The sequence below is a fragment of the Pelophylax lessonae genome, assembly GCF_965119305.1.
Source record: "Pelophylax lessonae genome assembly, chromosome: 12".
In the NCBI taxonomy this organism is placed as follows: Eukaryota; Metazoa; Chordata; class Amphibia; order Anura; family Ranidae; genus Pelophylax; species Pelophylax lessonae.
The window spans coordinates 161062501-161083200 of record NC_138779.1 but is presented as its reverse complement, the minus strand read 5'-3'; the positions used below and the strand labels follow the sequence as shown (position 1 = coordinate 161083200).

The 20700-nt window shown below is 43.0% G+C and overlaps 1 protein-coding gene across 2 annotated transcripts in view; it reads right to left on the bottom strand.

The window, feature by feature from the left end:
• The window catches only part of CNOT3 (CCR4-NOT transcription complex subunit 3), an 894807-nt gene that overhangs the window by 536281 nt on the left and 337826 nt on the right, over positions 1 to 20700 (bottom strand). Inside the window, exon 8 of one of the 2 annotated variants that reach the window (XM_082273841.1) lies at positions 3773 to 3995. In XM_082273841.1, the coding sequence (XP_082129967.1) occupies positions 3773 to 3995 (223 nt within the window). The remainder of the gene's footprint in view (positions 1 to 3772; positions 3996 to 20700) is intronic. The other variant, XM_082273842.1, reaches the window with a different exon arrangement.

Sequence of the window (20700 nt, the reverse complement as noted above, 5' to 3'; positions counted from 1 at the left end):
ATACACCAGATAATTAGAATCCAGCATTGTATCACAATTACCCAAAAGCCTGCACAATTTATTCCCGCAGCTTGATTCCTGATATGTAGCTGCTGTACCATGTACTTGTATGAGAAAGTATCCGGTTCACTTTGTTTTGCTTCCTTTATGTGAAATCCCTGGTGTTCCATTTAGTCCATCTAAAAACACTAAGCAGGAGAGCAAACTGTAGTCAGATCTCTTGTAATGCTGGGAAATCAGCCTGCACTCCTACAATGACCAGACTTGTCCTGACACACCCCCACTGCACAGCCATTCACTGGAAAGCTCAGTGTTCTTCTGTTTCTTCTACACTCAGCTCTTATGCAGTTGAGAACAGAGGGGATGTGATCCATTAGTAGTCACTGGAAAGAATGACTGTGTAGAGATAAATAGTATGATCATTAGCATCAGTGGTAACTTCTACAAAAAAAAAAAAAAGCCTCACTGATCGTACAGTATGTCCCTCACTTTGCTGAGTGTAATTGGAGTCAGAACTATGAGCACACCATCAAACCCATCAGTCAATCTCTGCTCACAGAACCTAGCAACTTCTGGAGAAACCCTAGACTTTTCACAGAACCCTGGTGTAGAAAGGCAGATTCAACATTTTACTCCTCAGCCTTACAGTCTGTCCCACCCCCTGATTCATTGGATAACTACCCAATCAAGGCATTCTGACATTTGCACAAGTCTTCCCAGGAGCGAGCCCATTGCTTGCTGCAGGACTGAGGGCTTTTGATGGGAAGGTTGGGGGGTGTTACTGCAGTTCCTCATTTACTCCTTTTTTTTTTTGTATATACTGTCATAGTACTTTTGAAGTCAGGCTAACCACCTGACATAACACTGTGTTGTAATGACACCCTTCCCAACCAGACAAAGCAATAAATACCCTATAGATCTAACCCAGAAATGGCAAGCCTTGGCACCCAAGGTATTTTGGAACTACATTTCCCATGATGCTCAACTACACTGCAGAGTGCATGAGCCTCATGGGAAATGTAGTTCCAAAACATCTGGGGTGCCAAGGTTTGCCATCACTGATCTAACCTATACCCTCCAAAAAAATAATAAGTTTAACTACCTCCTTCCCAAGCCTATTCTGACAATTCGCTCCTTCATGTAAAAACCATGTGACATAAAAAATTGCAACGCATACCGTTTTATTCCTTATGGTCTCTGTTTGGGCAGCTGTTTTTCGAACGCAATTTTTTTGGGGAAAAAAAACATTCATGAATAAAAAAAAAAAAAACGTAAAGTTAGCCCAATTTTTTTATATAATCTAAAAGACGATGTTACATTGCGTAAATAGCTATCTAACATGTCGCGCTTTAAAATTGTTGAATGGCAGCAAACTACAGTGCTTAAAAATCTCCATAGGTGACTCCTTAAATGCCTTTGCAGGTTACCAATTTAGAGTGGCACAGGAGGTCTGGTGCTAGAATTATTGCTCTCGCTCTGACGTTCACGTCAATACCTCCATATGCATGCATTCACATCTGCGCGTAAGCACGGTGGGACGGTGGCGCTTTATTTTTTTTATTTTATAAAAAAAAAATTACACTTTTGTTTACATTTTTTTTTTTGTACAAACTTTATTGCTATCACAAGGGATGATCATCATCCCTTGTGATAGCATGGACCGTGACAGGTCCTCTTTATGGAGAGATTTTGGGTCTATTAGACCCAAAATATCTCCTCTGGCCCCTCATGCAGCCGATTGTTCCAATCGGCTGCATCTCTGGCCGCTGGTGGCCAGGTAAACAAAGGGGCGGAGCCGGAAGTGACAAATATTAGTCGCTCCCAGTATCCAGGGTTATAGAGAGGGGAGTGATGTTAGTTCTTCTCTCTCTGTGCCAGGCAGCCATTGCTCGTCGGCTGCATTGCTCCCGGCCTCTGCCATGAGACCGGGGAGCCCGGGAGAGGCGGCGGAGGGAGAGGGGTGGGACCCCCTTCTGCCACCCACAGAAGTGATCGAGTGGCTAATTAGATCACTTCTGCCTTCTACAGAATCACCGGCTGAAAATAATGGTACCGGCAGGATGCAGGCCTGTAGGTGCAGGCATCATCCCGGTATAACCACTGAAACCCAAGAACGTACGGATACGTCCTCGGGTGGGAAGTGGTTAATAATGTACCTGTCCCTGGTGATAAGTTTTCCCCTATTTGCATCTTCTGATATCACAAAAAATTCTTCCACTTTTCTGATTTTTTTTTTTCCTTCTCTTTTCACATTAGCGTGTCTAGATACAAAAAAAAAAATTGTTAGACGAATGTCAAACACTTGCAGAGCTGTTCTAAATTTTCCCAGTAATTTGTTTAATATGATTGTTTCCAATGATCATCATCAACAGCAATACTTTTTTTTTTTTTTTTTTTTTTTTTTTTTTTAATACCTCAACAAGGAAAATACCACATTTATAGCCACTAGACAGTGCTAATGATCATAGGAAATATTCTTATTAGACAAAGCACAGGGAAAATTGGTTGGGTGAATGGTTGCGTCACTCGAGCAAATTATTTTATAAAAAGAATAGTCCTAATGTAGTTTAACCACTTCACCCAAATGAACATTCCCATACGTCTTCGGGTTTCAGTGGTTATACCAGGATGATGCCTGGGTACAGGCATCATTCCGGTATCATTCTTTTCAGCCAGTGATTCTGAGTAAAGCAGAAGCAGAAAAATTGGGCTAACTTTAATGTTTTGGGCTTTCATTAAAGTGTTTTTATTCCAAAATAAATTGCGTTTGAAAACCGTGAGACTTAAAAAATTGCAACATCCACCATATTATTCTATAGGGCCTCTGTTAAAAAAAATAAGAATGAATTATATATATATATATATACATACATATATATACATATACATACATACACACACACATATATATATATATATATATATATATATATATATATATATATATATATATATATATAATGTTTGGTGGTTCTAAGCAATTTTCTAGCCAAAAAAAAGAGCTTTACATGTAGGAGTGAAGTGTCTGAATGGGATTGGGAATGAGGTGGTTAAAAAATATTACGCAATAAAATGTATAGAACTCTTTAGAACTGTACTAACTCTGGGGCCAAAACAACCATGGGCTCTCTACTTACAATAGGGATGTAAATTGCTTTAAAATAATATATTAAGAAAGAAAGCTACTGGGAGCTGCTGTTGCAGACTTGTTTAAGGGCTCATGTACACAGAGGTAAACACAGGAGTATATCACTAATATGACCAAGAGCTTCAGCTGGTGCATAATCCTGCCATTAGGACTGAATTGACAGGACACGCTGTACGCAGGTATAAGTCTGTAAACACTGGTACAGGTGCTTGCAGGAGCACCTTTATGGGTATAATTTCCCAAATGTGGAGGTTTCATGCTCATGAAATTATGCCCATACACACGTTTGTAAATATAAGTACTGATGTTTACAGGTATATACTTGCATACAGCGAATTAATATGGTCCTATGGTCAGAATAAGATTTTATTTTATACTGTATGCCCAAACGCCTGTATTTGTGTCTGTCCGCTAATTTTTTAAAGAGCATTCATCATCAAAAAACAATTTGAGTCAAGATAAGTCCCATATCTACATTCTGACAAGTTCATATGAACAAGTCTACAGGCTCAAAATTTCAGTCAAATTTCTGAGCATGCATTTATAGGTCTACAGGAGGGTCAATGGGTAAAAATACATGTAAGAGAACAAAAATAATCAAGTTACTGTTTTTTGGACACTTACGAATGTCTTCTAAATCAAGGTCATCATACAGGAACTCATTCTCTTCAAAATCAGGTTCTTGGGAAGAGTCCACGTAGTATTCTACATCATCCTTAATCTTCCTGATGGCGTCCACATTAATGGAGTCATTGTCCAACATTCGCAGGATGGTTTCTAGCATTCGAATGTGATACCTATGCTTCTCTATATGCCGCTTCAAGCCCTCGATCCTGTCCTGCTTCTGCTAATACCAGTATAGAGGGTGCCATGGAAAACAAAAAGCACACAACACAAATAAATATTCTTCTCTAAAAAGGGCCACTTAACATTAATATACATTCTAACTTGGACTTAAGTGATTTGACTTAGAGAAGTGTCTGCTTTCATCAGTCAGGCAGATTTGCAACATACTAATTTTTTGCAAATCTCATATGCAAGCTTTGCCTACTGCTTAAAAATGCTATTTGCATTTTTCTGCAAGTTTACCTACACAAATCCATCTGATTGAAAAAAAAAATAAATAAATAAAAAACAGACAGCAGTTTTTTTTGATAGCCAGAGACCATGTAACTTTTGCTTAGGGTTTGGGTCACATCAAAAATAGTATCTTTATACAAAGGTAACATCTTTTTTATTTGGGTCTATTCAAGGACACTGGGATTTTAAAACCGTCATGGTGTCCTGCTGTCTGCAGGAAGCTTCATACAGCGGGGAAAATTATTTGATCCCCTGTAGATGTTGTAAGTTTGCCCACTTACAAAGAAGGGTCTAAAACTTTTATCATAGGTGTATTTTAAATGATACAGACAGAATATAAACCAAAAATCCAGAAAAAAACACAACACCAATGTAATAAATTGAGTAGCGGTTCAGTGAGTAAAATAAGTACTTCATTCCCAAGCAAAACATGACTTCGTACTTGACGGAGAAACTCTTTTTGGCAAGTACAGAGGTAAGACATTTCTTGTAGTTGGTTATCAGGTTGGTCCACTCTTCTTTACAAATCTTCTCTAAATCCTGAGGGGATTCTTGCCTGTCGTTTGGCAACTCAAAGTTTCAGCTCCCTCCATAACTTTTCTATAGAATTAAGATCTGAAAACTGGCTATGCCACTCCATGACCTTATTGTGCTTCTTCCTGAACCACTTTTGTTGCCTTGGGGATATGTTTTGGGTCATTGTCATGCTGAAAGACCCATTCACGACCCATCTTTAGTGTTCTGGCCAAGGGAAGAAGGCTCTCATCCAAGATTTTACAATGCATAGCCCTGCCCATTTGCCCCTCAATGTGGTAAAGTTGGCCTGTACCTTTAGCAGAGAAACAGTCCAAAAGCATAATGTTTGTGCTTGACTGTAGGGATGGTGTTCTTAGGATAATAACTGGATTTTTGTCTTACCGTAAAATCCTTTTCTCGGATGTTCATTGAAGGACATAGCTTCACATCTTCATTTGACAAGTGAGTTAAGCTGCTCTTTCTAGGAGTAAGACACTAGGCGGAAAAGTGTTAAGAAAAGATAAAGCTTAACTATACCTATGGGGCAGTCACAGGTGGTATACTCCCAATTCCTGCTCTAGGATGTCAGTTTTATAACAAGCAGTGTCAGAAGAATACATGACCCAACTCCACAGAGGGGTGGGTGCTGTGTCCGTTAAACATCAGAGAAAAGTATTTTGCGGTAAGACAAAAATCCAGTTTTCCCTTTCGTTCATTGACTGACATAGCTTCATATCATCATTTGACAGATGGGACGGCCCAAAGCAGTATCAGCATGAGGGGTGGGAAAGAAAACAGAAAAACGAAATTTCCCCAAAAAAATGGGCTAAACTTAGACAACCAGGTAAACCAGAAGCTCAACCAGGAACAACTGGAGTTCATCTAGCAGAAAAAAACACCCTCAAAAGGAAGAAGTCTCTGCCACAGTGGCCTACAAAACTCTGTGGCCAAAAGCAGCATCTGCAGATGCAAAAGTATCTACTTAGACGCCCAGGTTGGCCACTTTGCAAACCTGGACTGCCGACGCTTGATGACAGAAGGCCTAGGAGGCACTAAACGCCCTTGCTGAATGTGCCTTAACAGGGAAAGGAGGAACCTGACCCTTGGTTGAATAGACCTGCACCACCGTTGATGATCCATCTGGAAATGGTGGCAGCAGATGCAGCCTGCCCCTTACAAGGGCCAGCCATAAGAATAAACAAAGAATCTGATTTTCGAATAGACTCAGTCGCCATTAAGTACACCCTGATGGCCTGGACCACATCCAAAGAATGCAAAGCAACCTCTTTCAGGTGCTTTCGGCTTAGGACATAATGAAGACAACACAATGTCCTCATTCAAGTGGAACCTCGAAACGACCTTTGGAAGGAATCAACAGGGGCGGAGCACCACTTTGTCCCTGTGAATCACTGGTAAGGCAACCAACAGGACAGGCAGCCAACTCAGAGACCCAGCGTGCAGAAGTGATAGCCACTGTGACAAGGTAAGTATAGAATTTTACGAATATTCACAAAGGCGGAAATGGTGAAACCCCTGCACGAAAGTGTGAACCAAAGAATTTGTAGCCAATGGTCTTTGGAAGAAAATGGCCAAAGCTGAAATCTGACCCTTAATGGTGCCCAGAGCCAAATGCTGATCTACACCTCTTTCGAGAAACTCCAGTAGACAGGATACCGAAAAGGAACAGGGGAAAACCCCCCTAGTCTCACATCAATATAAGATTTCCAAACTTGATAGTAAATCTTCAGAGGATCAAAACTATTATGTAACCGGGCCAAATTAACTTGAGTACCCATTTGTCTTGGATGAGCGAGGTCCATGGGCCCGGAAAGAAACAAAGACGCCCCCCCAGCCCTATAACGGGTGAAGATGTCCCTTCAGGCGGAGAAACGCTTGTCTGTGAGGTCAGAAGACTTACCACCCCAGGATCTCTTGAAAACATCTGTGAAGGGGTGAGAGGATTTAGACCCCTTGTCCTGCGATCCTGTGGGACGAAAGGGCCGCTTGTGAGCCAACAAAACAGAACATTTGCGGCGAGGCTCTCTGTTCTTAGAAACCTGCGGAAGCAAAGTGCTCTTTCCTCCCTTGAGACCCTTTATGATCTCTTCCATAGAGGCTCCAAACAGACGGTCCCCTACAAAAGGAAGATTAATCAGAACCTGTTTGGAGGCGTAAAAGTTTTGCCCACTCCGTCAAGGTCTAAGAGAGGTTATGGCAAACACCGGTCTTAGGATTGAACCAGCCACGGTAAAAAGATTGTGGACCGAGGATTCAGCCTATCTGCAGGGTCCTTAAAGGACGAAGTGTCCTCCACTGGCAGTAACCTGACTTTATTCAGCCTAGAAACTTGAGAGTTTACCACGGGTGGCACTGTCAGTTTCTTCAAAGGGGAATCTTCAAAAGGATATCTCCTAGCAAAACGCCTAGGTATCCCAGCCACGCATTTCAGAGACCCCCCCCCCCCCCAATGACTAGCGACAACCTCGGCAAAATAGGCACGGAAATGAAACTTTAGTCGCTCTGGAAGGCCTGCAGATGCCAAATTACATGGCAGCAGCAGACACAGCATCCGCCGAGTCCTCCATTTTCAAAGTTTCACATATTGACACCACCACATCTCACCAGAGCAGGGAGTGAAGAAGAATGTGCGCCAAGACTGCAGCACACCGATCAAAAGGAATAGGAAACGGCCGTGCTGACACTAGAGGCCACCCTCCTCTGGCCGCTCTGCGCGGCTACAAGAAAATGGCTGTACTCTTCACCGACAAAGGTACCGAAAATATGGTTGCCGACTCCGGAAAAATAGCGCGCAGACACCATCAGGGGAATTTAGCAGGGACCACCACAGCACCCCAAGACAGGCATCCGGCTGCTAACCAACACGGAGCGGTCCAGGTGTAGCTGTGTCTTCCGACCCACCTAAACAGGCCCAATTCACCTCACCTCACTGAGATGACAGCAATAAGTACTGTAAAATTCACCAGCCACCCCAAGGAGATAGGAGAGGGAAGCCCATATAGGGGGAATCCGCTAGTGAGGGAAAAGAGGTGTGGGAGGGAAGGACCCTGGTAAACCTACCTATCCTGGGATGAACCACGTAAACCCCATATTTCTGAGGGAGAGGGGAGAGCTTACTCGCCATACCCTTGGAGTCAGGAGGGGTAACTCCAAACAGATCACCTCCCCCATCTCAGAATGGGGCTTCTGCGGCCTACAGGAATGCTGTAACTCCGGCCACGACCAGGACGTGTGCATCCTCGCGAGGTGTCCCATTCGTGGGCCAGTCCCTACAATGGGACCATGTCACGGCCAAACTAGCGTGGAGCTGAGGTCTGCATGCACTCACTGGCTAGACTGGGACAACTGTAAGGATCTATAATATCCAGTGCATTACCCAATCCGGCAGTTGATTTTAGTTCTCACAGGAACAACTTGATTGTAGATGAAAAAACAATAAAAGGAAAAAAAGTTCAGTTTAAAAAAAAGGAAAAAAGCGCCAGGACCAGAGATCCCAGCAAGGAGCTAGGTCCTTACTCCTAACTAGGCAAAAAAAATGAGATCCTAGAGCAGGACGTGGGAGTATACCACCAGGGACTGCCCCATGGACATAGTTAAGCTTTTTGTTAACTTTAGTTAACCCTTTTCCACTTGGTGTCCTACTCCTAGGAAGAGCAGCATAACCCATCTGTCAAATGAAGATATGAAGCTGTGTCCGTCAATGAACGAAAAAGATAAATTCAGCATTTTTCTTCCTCCAAACATGGAGAGTCAAGTTAACTCTCAATTTTAGTCTCAACTGACAACAGCACTTTCACTCAATCCTTCTCTGAATCATTTAGATGTTCATTGGCAAACTTCAGACAGGCCTATACATGTGCCTTCTTAAGGATGGGGGACCTTGCAACGCTGCAGGATTTCAATTCATGGCGACATATTGTATTAACATTGGTTTGTCGACAGTGGTCGCAACTGCCTTAAGATCTTTTGCAAGCTCCTCCCATGTTTTTGTGGGCTATTCCCTCACTTCTCTCATGATCATCCTTAACCCATGAGGTGAAATCTTGCATTGAGCTCCAGACCAAGGGTGATTGATGGTTATTTTATATTTCTTCCATTTGTGAATAATTGCTCCAACAAGATGGCTCCTCCTCACCAAGCTTCTTGCTGATGGTCTTGCAGCCCATTTGAGCCTTGTGCAGGTCTACAATGTTGTTAGATGTCCTTTGACAGCTCTTTGGCCTTGCCCATGATGGTGAGGTTTGAATGGAAGAAAGATTCTGTGAACAGGTGTCTTTTATACACATATTTGAGTGGTCATTGGGAGCACCTTCTTAAATTCACAGGACGAATCTGTGTACTGAATGAGCACATACTGTACCAAGTCTAAGGGAGCCAGAATTATTGTTGGTTGGTGGGGGATCAAATACTTTTTTTACTCACTGAACTGCAATTCAATTTATAACATTTGTAGCATGTGTTTTTTGGGGATTTTTGGTTGATATTGTCTCTATCATTTCCCTTCATTTCTTTGTGGGCAAACTTACAAAATCTGCAGGGAATCATATAAATATTTTCGCCACTGTATGTGCGAATTTTATGTGGTTTCACTGCATCCGATTTGCATGGCACGCGAGTGTGACTGGCTCTCAATGGAGGCGGTTCACATAGGTCCGGGGCGGCAGCGGACCGCATTTCAAAGGGTCTTCTGCGTGTTTGGTCAGGTTTAGGTGCGAATTCAGGCAGAAATTCGGACCCCATTCACACTTGAACCGGTGAACAGAAATGCACGGGACCTCATGCTGGGAACCGCAGCCACACATATGTGAACCTGGCCTTAGACACTAGCAAAAAAAATAGCCAAATAGAAAACTGTAGGCATACACTAAGTATCTCTTCCCCCCCAACAACCAACATGTCTCAATTTAGGGCAAAACCGTACCAAAAGCCTAAGGGAAAAGGAGTTTATAGCAAGTACAAAAATCCTATTTTCGCTTTTGTCTATTCATGGACGTAGGAATTCTGAAACCTTTTGGAAATACCAAAGCAGTCCAGCTGAGGGGTAGGAAACACCACCAAAAACAGATAACATGCTCAACAAGTACAAAAGAGTATCTGTAGCTCAAAGGGCCACCTGAAAAACTGCACACCAAAAGATAGCATAAGGTGAGGCAGAAACATCCACATGTCCAAATGCGCATGAAGCACTCACTTCTAGTGGAATGAGCTTTGGCAGGAAAACACTCTTGTGCAACCTAATCCTTGAGAACATAAGATTGAACAATGATCTGCTGCAACCACCTAGAAATGGTGGCAAGGAAACCCTCTCCACCAGAGTCACCAGAAATAACAAAAGATTAAAAGGATGTCTGCTTTGTAAAGGAAGCCATGGCGGAGCAAAACTCACAACTCAAACTACATCCAGGCAATGGAGAGATCTCCATCTGGTAAACTGGAGCTGAACATAATGCCCAGGTTAAGATGAAAGGCAGAGACCGCCTCAACTTAATGCAGGACCAAAAATAACTTTCCATTCAAGATAAGATATACACTTTTTTTTTTGTGTGGGTCAAATGTTGTATGGAAAAAATCTAATAAAGATTATTGTAAAAAAAAAAAAAAATAGTTAAGGCCGTCAAATCAGACATGCGCCCAGCTGAGGTGAAAAACTTGTACGTAGTAAGGGAAGAGAGTGTAAGGTTCCTAATATGTTCGGGGTGAACGCTTCTGTACCTAGAAAACTAGATTGAAATCTCATGGAGATAGAGAAGATTTAACTGGGTATTGTTATTAATGATTAGAAAATGGAAAGCCAATAGCCTTACAACACAGTTCCATGACAAGTACAAAGATGGTAGCAAGGGCCAAACATTTGTCAAAAAAAAAAACATCTCCTGGAAAGAAAGTATCCACCCCACAAAAACTCCATAGGTGAAAGACCATGAACTCACCACAAGCAATGTATGCCTTTTACATAGGATGGAAGACCTTACAGAAGTAGACTTAATAGAATTCAGCCTCATAGCTATAAACACTGTCAAAGATGCCCTTTTCTCTTAAATTCTGGGCTACAACAGCCGAGGATACCAGACACAAAAACTTAAAGCCAGAGACCACGTGGTCCTTGGTGTTTAACTGATTTGTCCACAAACCAACCAGACTTGTCCCACGACAGAATGTCATGTTGCAGATTCCTGGATAAAACTTGACAAAAAGCAATGCCTCGAACGAGGCTGTCATGAGGCCCACAACTTAAGCAGAAGTGGTGCGTTGGATGGCTTTTGCATTGAAGGGAAGAACCCTAGGACTGGAGAGGTTGAAGCTTCCCTGGGGAACACCCCAATTTGTTTAGTGTTTAGGACCAGCCACAGATATATTCCAAGAGATTGATTAGAGGAAAAAAAAAAAACGCAACAACTTCTGAAAGTTCAGGATCTATCCAAACCGCTAACATCTGGACAATCAGAGGGAGGTTGTCCTCCAGAGCTCTCGCTGGATGTCCCCTAAAAGTGGTGTTGTAAAAGGTAAAGTCGGTCAAGAGAACATGGCTCTAGAAAGAGCTTCATGCATGTTACTGGTGGCATTTAGTCATAAAACGGAACATTTTGGAGAGCAGGGCAGTCAAAGACTAAAAGACAATAACCCCGGCAAGCTACTACACTAGTCTAGAGAGACTTCTTTAAAAAAGGTAGTAGGGGGCATCGTCCACATGTAGAGTGGTCCTCTGCTATAGTGAGAAAACAGCCAGATCCAGATACACAGTATCAGTAGACAGGTACTTTGTGCCTAACTGAACTGTATATTCCAGATGAGATCTTACTAATGATTTGTACAGAGGCAAAATGATATCTCGCGCTCTGGAGTCCATGCCTCTGTTAATACAAGGACTTTGCTTGCTTTGGAAACCGCAGCTTGGCATTGCATGCTATTAAGCTTAGGATCTACCAGAACACCCAGATCCTTCTCCGCTATGGATTCCCCCAGTTCTACTCCACCTAGTATGTATGATGCATGCATATTCTTAGCTTCAAAGTGCATAACTTTACATTTATCAACAGTAAACCTCATTTACCACATAGTTGCCCAATGAAACAGTGCATTGAGATAAGCTTGTAAGTTGGAGACATCCTGTAAAGAAGTTATTCCACTGCAAAGCTTGGTGTCATCTGCAAAGACTGAAATGGTACTTTTAATCCCAGACCCTATATCATTTATAAAGATATTAAAAAGAAGGGTCCCAACACTGAACCTTGGGATAGACCACTGATAACCTTAGACCATTCAGAGTAGGAATCATTAAAGCGGAGTTCTGGGCACAAAATCAATTTTTTTTTTGTGCCCGTCCGCTTGTTCACCTTCACCTGAAACAGAATTGGATAGTTAGGTTTTTTTTTTTTTTTGTACTCACCTTGTAATTGTAGATCGAATATACTCACCTATTCTTCACTTCCTCCCTCTGCGCCACGGCTCTGCCGTCACTTCCGGGCTTGCAATGATTCCTGGGAGCTGAACGTCATCGCTCCCAGGAATCAATGCGACGGCACCGGCCCCACTCGTCACTTCCAGGGCGACGCCGCATTCCCTGCTAAACAGCTTCTGGGCATGCCAGGAGACACTTGGAATTGAAGGACAATGACACATTCCAAGAGGGTAACATCAGTTAGAGATTGAATGTTAGCCCTGACTCGCTCTTTGCTGGCCAATCCAATTTGGGTATCGGGATAATTAGGTAGTCCACTAGTTTTGGCACCGGAACTAGATTTTTAGGATCTACAACCTATGAGACAGGTAGAACAGTCAATCTCACCAATGAAACTCTGGGTCTTTTTAATAACACCAGCAGAACGGATTATATCTGCTGGAAGGACGGATGTGACGTACAGATTAAAGTGGGGTACACACTAAGAAAATCGGGCGAACGATCGTCTGATTTTTCTCATTGTTTCACAGGAATTCATGACCAGTGAACGAAAATTCTTGTACGACAAAGGCTTGTTTTGCGCTGTTTATTGTTTCTGATCATACGCAGTCTTTTTGATTGTTTAAAAATGTTACGAAAACAGTAGGCATAAAACGAAAATTGTTAGTTTTTTTCCGTACGAGAACATTTTTTTCCCTTTGAGAATTTTCGTATGAAAATTCAGAATCGGCTGTGGAAAGTTGTGTACACACTATACGAAAATCTTACGAAAATTCTTTAGATGAAAATGTTCGCCTGATTTTCTTATATTGTGTACTAGCCTTAAGGGAGCAATCCCTTAGTCTATTAAGTTACTGCTTAGTGCCTGTGACTGACAGGAATATTCTTCATGTACGATGTTTATGTGGTTCTGCGGCTTATAAGGTAGTGCCCCCAAATCTGAAAGGTTTGTTTGCTTTAGTGAAGTTCTTACCCGCATCATACATTGCTGCTGATCATGAGGATCTGCTATTGCAAAGGAGGGCAAGGGTGCAAGGCAGGACTCGCAGACAACTGTTTTTTTTTCTCACGATCAGGTATGGGCATGGTTCCCGGTTTGGACTGGGTGGGGAATCGAGCTGTTTAAACTATTGAATAATTTCTCGTCCATTGTGGATGAAATGTTCAATTAAACTGTTGAAGCTGTAAGGGAAATTACTCAAGAGCAAAGACAAATGAAGACTTTAGTACTACAGGAGAAAATGTCACTAGATTATCTCTTAGCTTCCAAGGGGGGTTTCTGTGAATTCATAGGAGAAGACTGTTGTACCTGGATAAAAGACACCAGTGATAAGGTCCAGGCCAATGTGGATAAAGGTAACTTATGCAAGGCAGAGCCAGAGCTATTTAATTTGACAAGAGACCACGCTCAAATAAATACAATACATAAATATCAATCCAATGAGAGTGAATACAAATATTTTTTTTAAAAAAATTCAATATAAATATAAATCAATCCATAATTCAGTGAGTCTTGAAAGTGTGATAAATTAAATAACATGTAACAGAGAAAAGAAACAAGGGCGCCAAGTCATAAAGGTAGATGAACAGCTGTGTAATTTAATGTAGTAACTTACATGTTAAAAACAGGTATTCCAATGAAACAGCATGCATGGTGTAAAAGGACAGTCCCCACAGTAGATCCGATGGAAGAAGCAAATGAAGGACAGTCACATCTGGGTCCTGTGTGGCGCGTCCTGTGTAGTGGTGAAGGAAGATTTGCCTGATGGAGGAGGTCCTCCGAAACGACGTTGCAGCCCGCCCTCCACTCTCGGTTCAGTGTACGTTCCTGTCGGCTTCCGTGGAGGAACCGACAGACTTGTCCTTCAATTTCCGGTTCCGGGTTATTACCTTCCTGCTGTACAGCAGACAGCGGTGAGGCTGCCCAGCCAGGGAGCCCACGCCATTTGCAGCATCACCCGGCATTGCCGGTATTCAGGACTTCCTTCACCACTACACAGGACCCAGATGTGACTGTCCTTCATTTGCATCTTCCATCGGCTCTACTGTGGGGACTGTCCTTTTACACCATGCATGCTGTTTCATTGGAATACCTGTTTTTAACATGTAAGTTACTACATTAAATTACATTACATTAAATTACACAGCTGTTCATCTACCTTTATGACTTGGCGCCCTTGTTTCTTTTCTCTGTTACATGTTTGGAGGGTATCCCTACCTCTTGAGGAGCTGACTGTCCAATCTTCACCCCAGTACCCTGATTTGGACTTTTTGTACTCTTTCATCAGCAAGGATCCATCCGGGATCATCGCATGATTGATTAGGACTTCTACACACTTGAGGTTCTTGTATCTTGTTTGCCCTGCAATATTTTCAATATTTTCATTGTTACCCAATTTAATTTATTTATTTATCCATTTATATTTTTAATTTTTTTTTTTTTTTTGGTGATTCATCTGTGGTACCACTGGTCCCCTCCAAAATGGTCCAGTGAGCGCTGATTCACTGACCTAGGTCAGTGTGTGTTTTTTTATTCATAAATTAAATAACAAACACACTTCCTGAATTCCGGGGGCGGAGCAGGCAGAAGTGCTTGAGCAAAGCTTTGCTGTCTCCCAGACCGGCACCCTCAACCGCTACATCATCTTTATGCGTCCCGCGAAATCTACCGCCGCACTTACCAAGCTTCAGCGCCTGCTATGGGAAAAAAAAGACAGGCAGAAGTCAGCCTCAAAAATCGGCCCTATTACCCATTTTCTAGCTGCAGAATCAGCAGGTGGCTGGAGTTAGATGATGTTTCACTCTCCCAACAAGGCTGCAGCTCCTCCTCCCATCACAGGCCTCTAGCTCGTCACAGCTAACCTGTTTCTTCAATGTGCTCAGAAGAAGATGGTGGATCGCCACATAGATCTGATGTTGCAGCACTGGTGAGTGGACTCCCTACAAAAACTGATCTAGCTCTGAAAGGGTCATCAGAAAAGAGGTATCTGCAATCCGCAGGGACTTGAATCAGGTCCTGGGGTGCGTCGAGGAGTCAGAGCAGCGTTTAGACTCTCAAGCTGCTGTAATAAGGGGGCTACAAAAACACACTAATGGCGATTTTCCACTGCATGGAACTGAACGGTTCGGCTCGCTTTTGTGCTTTTCCACTGCTGGTACTGCACGGAACGGTGTAGGAACGGTTCGGTACAGTACGGCGGCGCTTTTCCACTACATGGAACCGAACGGTACGGCTCGCTTAAACGGTACCACCTCAGTTGTGGTTCCAACAGGGCCGTACCATATCCCACAATCCTTTGCATGCAGCCTTGACTGTTTGTCACTACTAGCCACTGATTGGTCAGAGAATCAATGTTATCCCACAAACTTACTTTAGTACTACTTTAGTGGAAAAGCAAACCATACCAAACCGTACCGAACCGCTCCAACACCGTACCATGCGTTACCTTGAAGTGGAAAACCAAACGGGGCCAAGCTGGGCCGAGTATAGCCAGGCCGGTACTTGCAGTGGAAAATTGCCATAAATGCCTCCTAATAGCTCATAGGTTGGCTCTTTATAAGATGGAGGACCTAGAGAACCACAGTAGATGCAATAATATCCGCGTACGAGGCCGCCCAGAAGCAATTAGTGAAGATGATCTTTCTACTCTTATCAGGGGCATTTTCAATGGGATCTTAGGGAATGCAACTGACTACCCTTTAAAACTAGATTGGGTCCATAGAGCTACGAGACCCCGAAATTTGTCTACAGATACTCCTCGATATGCCATATGCCATCTTCACTATTAAGAAGAGAAAGAGCAGATTATGAGGAAGCTGAGAGACCCTGAATTAAATCCCATTGTCTTTAATGGGGCATCTATTTCTTTTTTACGGATCTCGCCAAAGAGACACTCGATAGGCGTTGGGCCCTGCGCCCGCTTGCTGAACTGCAACGTTCTACAAATATCGCCTACAAGTGGGGTTTTCCTTCATGCCTAACAGCCCGCAGGAAGGGGAAGGTTGCCATTTTATGTTTTCCCGAAGAAATTTTGTTTGGACTTAGACATTCTACCGCCAAACCTTCCAGACTGGCAGGAAGACATTCCATCTTTTTCCTCCTTGGTAGATACGCAATGGCAAAAGGTCCTGAAGAAAAAAAAAATAGCAAATCCTGATACCTCTCCTTCTAGTGTTTCAATGTAATTGCAATGTTTGTAAGGCTTGGGATTGCTTTTTCTCAGTTTAACCATAACTATTGTGTCCTGTCCTTTCCATCACATTTTGTGCGGACTAGGCAGGACATACCAGTTGACTGTCGGGAATGACCAGTTTTTCTAAGGTGAAATCTACTGGGTAAAGTGAAGGAATAAAAACTTTTTTGGTCTCCCGCCCCCATGGGGTCATAAGGTTGAAATCCCTCTGGGGACAACAGCCTATTTTGCTCACCGTGGTGAGTTGGATTTTTTTTTCTCCCGCCCCTATGGGGTTCACTAGGTTGAAATGCTTTTGGAGACACATACCTATTTTGTTCCCCGTGGTGGGTGTTTCTTTTTATTTATTTTTTCTTCTTTCAGCAAATATGTCGCAGGACTATGACATGTTTTTTCGGGGGGTGCCAGTGGGGGACACAGGGTTTGGTATGCATTATGAAGACATATGCTCTGTCTGCTCTACCACCGGTTTTCTTTTTGTATAGGGGGGGGTCGCTCCATCTCGCGCTAGCCTTGTTCCAACACCACCAGATGGGTGGTGGAGGGTCTGGGCGACTGGGATCGACCTCCTGTTTTTGCACGGCAGTATTATGCATGCATAAGCCTTTTTGGCAACTAAGGGCTAACGCCCTTTTATGTTTTTTTTTTCCTTTTTTCCTTCCTCCTCCTTCCCCATTTTCCTCCCCCGCTTTCCCTTTCTTCTTACCTGGCGACCCCTATGGTAAACTGTAGGCTATGGCACTATTCCTATGATCCTATATGGCTTCAGTGAATATAGTGACTCAATGTCCGAGGTCTCCATGCACCTGGGAAAAAGACACCAGTTATACCGAGATTTGGATCGCCTTAAAGGTGAAGTGATCTTTCTTCAGGAGACTCATCTCCAATATACTTCTAAAATCAAACTATTCGCCATCTTTCACTGTATGATACTATGGACCCTGGGACACTCCCAAGGCTAAAGGTGTGGCAATAGGTTTTTATAGGAATGTGGCATTTATTTTAGAATCTTCCATGTCCGATAAGTTCTGTAGGTTTCTTTTTTTAAAAGGTAAATTTTGGTAATTTTTCTTGTACGTTTGCCAACATTTATGAACCACACCATGACCAGGCAGGTTTTCTTTCATCCACCTTGTCAAAGCTGCGTGAGTTCGCATCCGGCTGTGTGATTCTTGCTGGAGACCTTAATGCTCCATTGGAACCAAAGATTGATACATCAAAAGGTATTTCTTATATCTCATCAGGTCTTTTGCCTTATATTCGTAAATGTCTCCTTCAGGAACAACTAATGGACACCTGGAGAATAATGCATCCGGGGGAACGGATTATACCTGTTTTTCCCAAGTACATACCACCTATTCTAGATTAGACTATATATTTATAGATCATCATCATCTAGAGTTAATTAACAGGGTTAATATAGCAGAAATGACACTGTCTGATCACGCACCTGTTTGCTTGACCTTAAAGATCCCTTCAGGTTAAAACCACAAACTGGAGGTTAAATGAGAGACTTCTTGACGACCCGGGGAACAGACAGCGGCTGATGAGTTAATGCTCTTTTTTTGTCTCCAAAAATATTTGGCAACTGCACAACTCCCTTCTCTTCCCAGCACCGCGTTGGCAAGTTTAGCGGAGGAGGTCACAATAGATTAACTTAAATATGCATTAGACTCCATGACCTCAGGAAAAGAAACAGGCCCAGATGGCTTTTCGATAAAATACTATCGAAGCTTTCAGGACCAATTGCTACCACACCTACAAGCATATATTGCTCTGTCCTCCCAAGGTGGCCATTTACGTCCCGAAACCCTACACGCCCATATAACGATCCTCCCTAAACCTGGGAAAGACCTGTGTTTATGTAGTAGTTTTTGACCAATTTCATTACTGAATACTGACTTGAAGCTATATGCAAAAGCTCTTGCAAGCAGCCTGCTTCCATTGATCCCGCAATGGATCTCGAAAGACCAGACGGGCTTTATCCCAGGCCGAGAGGCAAGGGATAATTCCCTTCGCACATTGCCTCTCGTTTCGTATGCCAGACATACTGCAGAACCCACCTTGTTACTCTCTACTGACGCCTGAAAAAGCGTTTGACACGGTGGACTGGGTCTTCCTTATGGAGACCCTGTCCTCCCTGCATATTGGCCCTCCGATGATGGATAGAATTAAGAGCTACGACACACCAACAGTGCAACTACGAGTGACTGGTACATTAAGCGATTCCTTCACTCTCTATAATGGCACTCGGCAGGGTTGCCTACTTTCCCCCCCTTTTGTTTTGTCCTTGGAACCCTTCCAGTCCCTTCCAGTCTAAAATTAGGTTACACCCTAATATTAATGGTATTCAAGTAGGTCGGTATGAACATAAATTTGCAGCATATGCGGATGATGTTTTGTTTTAATGTTCAACAACCTATGATCACACTTCCTAACGATGTCAGAATTTAAGGCATATGGTGCTCTCAAATTTTAAAATAAATCTGTTAAAATCTGAGATCTTAAATGTATCTATTTCTCCCAAACTTGTTGCCTCCCTAGAACCATCCCTTCCTTTTGTGTGGCAAAAACGCTCCTTACAGTATCTGGGAATACGCCTTACTGCACGCTCTAGTCTTTTCCCCGAGAATTATATGCCCATGTTGAACAATATTCATTGCTCTACATCAACTGGTTAGACCTAAAAATGAGGGAGGCTTAGCTCTCCTCAATTTTAAAAATTATTATGAGGCAGCAGTACTTCTCCGATTGATAGATTGGAAACAACATAAGGATACCAAACTTTGGGCTCACCTAGAGACGGATATGTACCATACTATTTTATATACACAGGTGTGGATACCACGTCAACACAGATCACACGTTGGAAATATTTCTCCTCTAACTGCCTCTACGTATGCCATATGGGACTCCATACATAAGTGTAACCACTGGCCCTATAATTCTCCTCTGATGCCCCTATTAGGCCATTCTTACTTTTTACTACGGAATATGGACCCTGCTTTTGGTAAGTGGCTCCCTATTATTGGTAAGTGGCTCCCTATTATTACTACACTCCATCATGTTACTTCGGCCACAGGAGTGCTATCCCTTTCAGAATTGATCCGATTAATCAACAACCACCTACCACCAGACCGCCCTAGCCCATGTGAGAATCGGGACCAAACGCCCCCCCAAAGTCCTCAGCGGGGCCTCCAAACCCACCAGCAAGTGCTCCAGCCCCAACACTCTGGCAAGATAGTATTCAACTACAGCTGGAGTAGTCGGAGATAACCAGTCAAAGGGCGTAACTGTCCTGCCAAGTAATAATAATGTAAATTGGGTAGTGCCATACCTGCCTTCAGTTTTGGGCGTTGCAAAGTGGAAGGTTTAAGCTTACGTCTAGTGTTAGTCCATATAAAAACACACAAAGAGCGAGTCCAGGGATTTAAAAAAATTTTTAGGAACCGGGATAGGCACGTGGGAATTCACATATAGACACTTAGGTAACAAGATCATCTTAATGAGGTTTATCCAGCCCACAGGAGGGGAGACTGCCGAAATCTCAATGCCAAGGTCTCGATAGCCACCGCAAATAACAATGAGGATAATGGACACCCGTCTGGTACCTCGATGTAGCTTAATAGACGGGGACAAACCATTGACCAGAAAATGGGAAGTGGGATCTCTATAAAGGATCGAGACCCATGTCTGAAACAACCCCGAAACCAAAGGAGCGCAATGCCACCATCAGAAACCGCCATTCAATCAAATCAACGCCTTAGCAGTATCCAATGAGGCCATGGCGCAGGCTCTAAGTTGTAAAATCTTCTGTGTCCTCCGAATATTAATAGAGGTGGACTTCCTGGCATTAAGCCGGTTTGGTCCGGGTGAATAATATCAAGAATCACAAGATGACCGTGTTTAGCCAAGATTATGGCAAAACATTTTTAGTCAATATTAAATATGGAAATTGGGCGGTATGAGGCACACTCCGTCAAATCCTTATCAGGTTGACACTTGGCCTTTATTAGGAGCCAAGGCCAACTTCTGTTTGACACCTCTTTGAAGGAAAGTCAAGATCTTGGCCACCAAAAAAAGGCGAGGATGCACTTACATAGTTTCACACCATGAAAAGTACAATTTCCATGTACGTTGATGGATCTTCCTGGAAGTAGACTTCCTGGCATTCAACAACGTAAGAAAATCAATCAGAAAGACCCCTATCCTTCAACACCTGACTTTCAACAGCCACACTGTTAAAGCCAGCGACTATAAAGCAGGATGGAAGATCGGCCCTTGAGACAGCAGATCTTCCTTGAGAGGAAGTCTCCAAGGAGCATCGGCGACCAATTTTACCAGAT